This window comes from Clupea harengus, chromosome 10 (genome assembly GCF_900700415.2).
Source record: "Clupea harengus chromosome 10, Ch_v2.0.2, whole genome shotgun sequence".
Taxonomy (NCBI): domain Eukaryota; kingdom Metazoa; phylum Chordata; class Actinopteri; order Clupeiformes; family Clupeidae; genus Clupea; species Clupea harengus.
This window is the reverse complement of record NC_045161.1, coordinates 22558589-22566088: the sequence shown is the minus strand read 5'-3', so window position 1 is coordinate 22566088 and position 7500 is coordinate 22558589. Positions and strand designations below refer to the sequence as shown.

At 45.5% G+C, this 7500-nt stretch overlaps 1 protein-coding gene across 1 annotated transcript in view; it reads right to left on the bottom strand.

Annotated features, from left to right (window-relative positions):
- Nucleotides 1-7500, bottom strand: part of si:dkey-110c1.10 (unconventional myosin-Vb) — a 19788-nt gene that overhangs the window by 11618 nt on the left and 670 nt on the right. Inside the window, exons 2-16 of the mRNA XM_031574253.2 lie at nucleotides 7323-7490; nucleotides 6918-7074; nucleotides 6480-6623; nucleotides 6325-6406; nucleotides 6025-6132; nucleotides 5816-5928; nucleotides 4957-5225; nucleotides 4574-4655; nucleotides 3269-3409; nucleotides 2675-2800; nucleotides 2414-2497; nucleotides 2160-2288; nucleotides 1921-2018; nucleotides 972-1058; nucleotides 361-681 (exon numbers count right to left, since the gene is read on the bottom strand). Coding sequence (XP_031430113.1) covers nucleotides 361-681; nucleotides 972-1058; nucleotides 1921-2018; nucleotides 2160-2288; nucleotides 2414-2497; nucleotides 2675-2800; nucleotides 3269-3409; nucleotides 4574-4655; nucleotides 4957-5225; nucleotides 5816-5928; nucleotides 6025-6132; nucleotides 6325-6406; nucleotides 6480-6623; nucleotides 6918-7074; nucleotides 7323-7490 — 2109 coding nt within the window. The remainder of the gene's footprint in view (nucleotides 1-360; nucleotides 682-971; nucleotides 1059-1920; nucleotides 2019-2159; nucleotides 2289-2413; nucleotides 2498-2674; nucleotides 2801-3268; nucleotides 3410-4573; nucleotides 4656-4956; nucleotides 5226-5815; nucleotides 5929-6024; nucleotides 6133-6324; nucleotides 6407-6479; nucleotides 6624-6917; nucleotides 7075-7322; nucleotides 7491-7500) is intronic.

Here is a 7500-nt window from a genome sequence, read left to right as displayed (position 1 = left end):
GAAGTGATGTTTAGTACAAAGGCTATTTAGGTCATAATGTAGTATCTGTGAGAGAGAAGTCATCGTGTCAGTATCAGAATATGATCATTTAGGAGATGCCTGCCCATACCTGAATAGGCTGAAGACAAGATCAAATCTTGTGTCCTTTAGAAATCTGACAACTATGGTTACTGTAATTGCTACTCTAGACTTGAGTTTTACTGGATGAGGAAACTTCGGACGTTAGGATCTTATTTGAAGATTGCTGTACTTCGTCAAAATACTTTACAGCATACCTAAAAAGCATAGCATACTGAAAAGCATGCAGTGAGGGTCACCAACAGCCTGCCTGACTGCCTCGCCCCCCCTGCCCTCTCTTACCGTCTGGCCAGGCCTCCGCGGGCGTATCTCTGCAGGGTGAGCGTGGCCCAGCGGAGGCGTAGGAAGCGGCGGCGTCCCAGCCAGCCCCGCACCCAGCTCTGGATGATCACCCCGGCGGCGTGCAGCCTCTCGGCCCGCAGCTTCTCCAGCACCGCCACCTGGCCCGCTCGGAAGAACACCTTGGTCTTGCCACAGCAGTACTGCTCGGGGTCTGGGATGAGCTGTGACAGGGCCCGCTGACAGCTGCCTCGGACCTCCCCGGGACTCAGAGAACCCCATAGCAGCACCCGGTACCGACTGATAAACTCCTCATAGGTCCATCTGGTGGATACAGAGAAGGAGTTCTCTAATTAAGTCATCCTATTTAGAGTTCACTGCATGTACTACCAGCATCAAGAAATGTGTGTAAAGTGTCCCACAAAAGGTGTCAATTAAGACCTTAACTCTGAGCCCCTCTTTCAGTAGCTTTTGAACACATCTGCTGTTAGTGACTGATTAATGGAGTAATACATCAGAATTATGTGACTACAGTATTTATCATGAATTACAAAGTATGTGCTTAAGACCAATTCTCCAACTCGACTCATCCCCCTTATTGTTTCAGCTGTCACCTTGACGGGTATCCTGCGGCGCTGATCCGTATGGTCTCCAGAACTCCACACGCTCGCAGCTGTTGGACCGCCCTCTTGGGGTCAAAGCTGATCGGGTGACACAGTTTCATTTCATCATTCAGGTAAGACTCAGTTGTAATTAAGCCCATATTTAGACATTTGTAATCTGACTCAACAATCAGTCAGTCAGTCATATGTAAACTATCCACTAGCACCTGTTTACTACCCCTTAAGCAGAACTAGGGCCAAACCAACTCACACATAACCAACTCACACATCCCCAACCTGAAAACTAAAGCTCACTGTCAGCAGAACTCCAACAGTCTATCTACAGCAGTCTATGAACAGGACAACAGGATATATACCTAAAGAGGCACCGAAATATATTCATTATTAATTACATTTAATTATAAATTAATTAAATTTGTATTTACAGTCACTTGTTTGTTGATACTTGATTATGTAAATTGTAATTGGCTGTAAGTTTACAGAACACAGTTCCTTTTCCCAGCCTCTTCCTAAAAAACACTTCAACTGGAAATCTTAATATCGCATCTCTTCCAAGAACACTCTGGCAACGTTATCATACGACATCACAGTGTTATGACATTCCCTGATTGTTGAAAGAACCAGCTGATAAACATGTTCACCCATTCACTCCAGGTTACCCTGACATCAATTGGCACTAAACTGGTAACATCTGTGTCTCAAATTGCTTCCTATCACCCCATCATCCAGAGGACGTGTCCTCGCATAACCTAACAGCCCCCCCCCTCCCTTCCTGCTCTCTAGCTCTCGCTACTAGGAGAAAGCTATGAGCTATAGCGACGAGCACAGGCCTTTCCCCATTAGATGTGTTCATGTTTAACCACCGCTTTAGAAGAGAAATCATAAATGTCCATTACAACTGTCATAGTCCCGAAGGCACAGGCTGACAGGTTCAACTCACACAAATGGCTGTTTGACGTCGTTGGGTTTTATACAGCGGACATAATGAGGGGTGGTGCTGTTCAGAGTGTCCATCAGAAGCTGGAGAGACTGACGGAACTGTTGGAGCAACGCAAACAATGCATTCTTCACTTCGTGCGACCTACACATCAAGGTTTATTTTGACCTAAATAAACAACAGCACTTGAGGATGAGTCACTGTGGATGAAGTCATGTATTGCTCTTGACCGCAGGTGTCACCTGAAATCCCACTGTCAGCTTGTGTTCCCTGTGAGTTCTCTTGCCAGAGCGCAGGCTCCCATTGGGCACCGACAGCGCCACAGCGCCCCCTGGTGAGTCCTGTTGGAACAACTCAGCAACGAGCTCTGACTGGAGATTCGGAGAGGAAGAGAGGAAAAACACGTAAGATTGGGAGATACTGAAATAGCATTATTTCCGTATTGTGTGTTTTTATATACAACAGGTGCAGATCAAGGTATTGAAAATAAGTATACCTGACTTGCTCTCATGATATTGATGGGCTCTTCAAATACTGTGTCACGGTTCTTGCCTAAAAACCCATCACATTCATACTGAACCTGGTAAACACATGAAAACAATGACAAGGTTACAGAAAACTCAAATAATATCTAATTGTATCTTATATCTGATTCTTTATTTTACCAAAGTACACTCCAAACTTAGCCTCCCTAATTGGCCGATGTGTTTTCATTTATTTTGGGCTTGCATGCCCTTGTGTTCACACGGTAGCTCACCGTGTCAGCAAAGTGCAGAATGATGAAGGCCGTGTTTGACATGCGGGGCTTTCGGAAGTGGGCACTTCGGGTGGTATGCTGGTCATACAGCTTCCTCGCCCAGCTTTCGTCTGAGCCCTTAGGCATCTGGAACACAGCAGTAGACACTAAACCCCTGGCTCTGTCACTAGCAACACAACCGCGCTAACAAACAAGACAAACATGTCTGTCAAGTGAGTGAAGGTGACTGCTTTGAAAGTGACAAGCTGTAGTTGTGCAGAAGGATCTGGCAAGGACTCTCTCTGACAGAAGGACGTATTTTCATCTCAACTTTAGTGAGGAACACCAAAAAAAAAGATATGTGAGTGCATCTGTGAGTGCAAAAAAGGACACAGCTTTCATTAAATATGAAAAGGCAAAGTGAAAAGAGCTTCATCATTCTCCTAACCTGCATTTGCCTTTCTGTGAATGTCACTGCATTGTGACACCTGAGCTAAAGCATAGTCTGACAGACCAGGGCTCTCATCCTCTTAACATTCAGGTAAACCCTGCAGCCCAACCTCTGTCCTTTCCATCTACCCCTTAAGCAGCAGCCTCTGATTACACCCTCCTCACTCTGCACTCTTCATCCAGCAGGTCCAGCAGGCCCAGCGAGCCCTCGATCAGGTCGATGCAGGGCTGGTTGTCGCTGAACTCGATGCGGCTCCAGGGCAGCTCCTCTCTCACATACTCCTCCTGCTCCAGGTGGAATACATGCTGCAGGGGCGGGGAGGAGAGGTCAAAGGTCAGCTGAGGTCACACACATACTACATACAGGCAGCAAGCAGATGAGTGCACACACATACTACATACTACATACAGGCAGCAAGCAGATGAGGTCACACACATACTTCATACAGGCTACAGGCAGCAAGCAGATGAGTGCACACACATACTACATACAGGCAGCAAGCAGATGAGGTCACTCACATACTACATACTACATACAGGCATCAAGCAGATGAGGTCACACACATACTTCATACAGGCTACAGGCAGCAAGCAGATGAGTGCACACACATACTACATACAGGCAGCAAGCAGATGAGGTCACACACATACTACATACTACATACAGGCAGCAAGCAGATGAGGTCACACACATACTTCATACAGGCTACAGGCAGCAAGCAGATGAGTGCACACACATACTACATACAGGCAGCAAGCAGATGAGGTCACACACATACTACATACTACATACAGGCCGCAATTAGATGAGGTCACACACATACTTCATACAGGCTACAGGCAGCAAGCAGATGAGTGCACACACATACTACATACAGGCTACAGGCAGCAAGCAGATGAGTGCACACACATACTACATACTACATACAGGCAGCAAGCAGATGAGTGAACACACATACTTCATACAGGCTACAGGCAGCAAGCAGATGAGTGCACACACATACTACATACAGGCAGCAAGCAGATGAGGTCACACACATACTACATACTACATACAGGCAGCAAGCAGATGAGGTCACACACATACTTCATACAGGCTACAGGCAGCAAGCAGATGAGTGCACACACATACTACATACAGGCAGCAAGCAGATGAGGTCACACACAAACTACATACTACATACAGGCCGCAAGCAGATGAGGTCACACACATACTTCATACAGGCTACAGGCAGCAAGCAGATGAGTGCACACACATACTACATACAGGCTACAGGCAGCAAGCAGATGAGTGCACACACATACTACATACAGGCAGCAAGCAGATGAGGTCACACACATACTACATACTACATACAGGCAGCAAGCAGATGAGGTCACACACATACTTCATACAGGCTACAGGCAGCAAGCAGATGAGTGCACACACATACTACATACAGGCTACAGGCAGCAAGCAGATACACTTACTCTGTTAAACTGCTGCTGCAGTTTCTCATTGGCGTAATTAATGCAGAACTGTTCAAAGCTGTTCCTGTCAAATGTTTCAAATCTGTGGGAGGAAAAACGGGGATAGTTAATATTGAGAGTCCGGAGCTGCATGTCATGTCAATTTGATAAAAGTGTGTAAACTTGAAAACATGCATTATTCAATATAGGGAGGAACTGAGGAAAGTTTAAAGAGAGATCTAGAGAAGTCTGATCTTGTCATTGCCACAACATATCCCCTCATACACTCTAGTATGTTACCCACTCATAGATCATACTATGGTACCCACCCGTAGATCATGCTATGGTACCCACCCGTAGATCATGCTATGATACCCACTCATAGATCATGCTATGGTACCCACCCGTAGATGTCCAGGACTCCAATGAAGGACTTGGGCCGCTCCCTCTGTGCGCGCAGGCCGGCGTTGAGCCTCTGCACGGTCCAGCTGAAGAGCTGGCCGTAGATGTGCTTGGCCAGAGCGTCCCGCGCCCCCACGGCCTGCTGGCCCGGCATAGGCTTCACCAGCATCTCGCCGCCCACCGCCAGCCGCCGGTGGCACAGCCAGTGGGCCATCTGCGCTCCCTCCACTCCCAGCAGCTTGGCAAACAGCCTCAGCGAGCGGTCGTCCGTCTGCCGAGACACACATGGGCACCAGCGGGTGGCACACACACACACACACACACACACACACACACACACACACACACACACACACACACACTCAGACATATGAGCTAGGTCTGCTCAAGGTTTATTCTTGGTAAAAGGGAGTTTTTCTTTGCAACCGTCGCCTAAGTACTTTCTCTAGGGGGTTCAGGCTGTGCAAGGTGCCTTGAGACTATTGCAATTGTTATTGGTGCTACATAAATGAAATAATTTGAATTGAATTGAATTGAATTGAATTGAATAGAATAGAATAGAATAGAATAGAATAGAAATGAAATGAAATGAAATTAAATGAATTGAATAGAATTGAATAGAATTGAACTGAACATAATATAATTGAATTAAACTGAATTGAATTGAGAACATTCACATGGAGGAGAATGTTACGAGGCAGAGCAGAGCTACAGCTGTTCTCGTAATGCTACTATAAAACAAATTACAATGGAATGGGTTTTAAGAGTGACCAAAACACTTTGGGTTTATTGGGAGGTTTATTGTGATGAGAGGGGCATTGAGAGGTCTATCTTTCTCGTGTCTGTGAGGGAAAGCCATACATCAATGTAGCTCCGGTCTCCTCCTCTGCCACTGGCCTGAATGTTGATGTTTCCGAGGTGCAACACGGCTGCTAGTATCCGGAACAATTCCATTTGCTGGTCTGACTGCACACCTGTTGGGCCAAAAAACACATTAAAGCATGACATGGTGCACATGGTACACAACAGCGGCAGTTCCACACGCACACAGTAGGATATGGATTGTTTACCCAGTATGGTGAAGGCATTACGGGTGCGCTCTAGTTCAACAATATCATCTGTGCCGGGAATCTGGGTCTCTTCCCCTTGGTTGGTATATCTGAAGTACTCAGCTGCCTCTGTGGACAGAGAAGTATCTTTCAATGTCAAATCAAACTCATAACTCATAACTCACAGAGAGACAGGTCAGTAGGTAGATAGATAAATAGTTATTGTTGTTCTCCATGAAACATAAATTGTTATTTGGATGGTGCCACCCGATATGGAATAAGACATGTATCTTTCTTTAACGTGGTTGTTGGTTGTCTTACCCAGTTTGAGTGCTTTCATCTCAGGCAGGTCTTTGGAGGCACACAGCTGGTAGAAGATGTGATAGTTCCTCTCCATAGGAGCCTGAATGCATACGATAATCAATAAAGCCACTATGTACTGAATAATATGGATTTTATATCAGAAATACCTGTACCTGGAAAACAACTCGAGATTTCTCCAATAAATACGTCCTCATGTTAGCTCCGATGATGTCACCCTTGCGTCCAAATCCGATCTCGATGTACTTCCCAAACCGGCTGCTGTTGTCATTCCGTGTTGTTTTGGCATTGCCGATAGCCTATCCGTTGTGACATAGCATAATCATGAAACAAGACCATTTTCATTCTCTACATTCATTACACAAGGTTTATATTATTGCATATGAAAGGTTTATATTATTGCATATGAAAGGTATTGGAGTCCTTGGCGGAGCAGCATCTTTATACTTACATACTAATAATATCATGAATTAGACCTATATAATATCACCTTACATACAATATTAATGTAAGTGGGAAAAGTAAAATCACAGAAATATCAAGATAATCATTATTATTTCAGTTTGAGGGACCCTGTATTTGGACTACTGTACCTCCATAATGGGGTTGGACGCCAGGACTCGCTCCTCCACGCTGGTCTGTTGAGAGGCGCCCCCCACCACAGCGAAGTAGCGCATGGTGAACTTGGCAGAGACGGTCTTCCCCGCGCCAGATTCGCCACTTATGATAATGGACTGATTCTTTTCCTCCCTAAAATAATAGATAATTACCCACACAATCAATAAAAAAATCAATTAAACGACAAATCAACACCCAATGGATTATAATACTTACGGAGCCCATTAATTAAAAACACGTTTCATACCCTAGATGGCTGAGAATCTCTAGATTTATTGCTGTGATGTTTCAGATGGTACTGATACTTTTAACAGCAGACTCGGCTATGCTCCTCAGGAGAGCGAGTAAACCTTCTGTCTTTGTCGCTGTTGCCACATTACCTAGTCATGGTGCGGTAGGCCTCCTCAGCCACAGAGAATATATGGGGCTCCATGTCTGCCATGTCCTGCCCACTATAGGCGTCTATCACCTCCTCTCCGTATATGGGTAACTGTTCATATGGGTTTATGGCCACCAATACAATTCCTGAAAATAAGCCAGGCCAGGTTCTATCAGGTG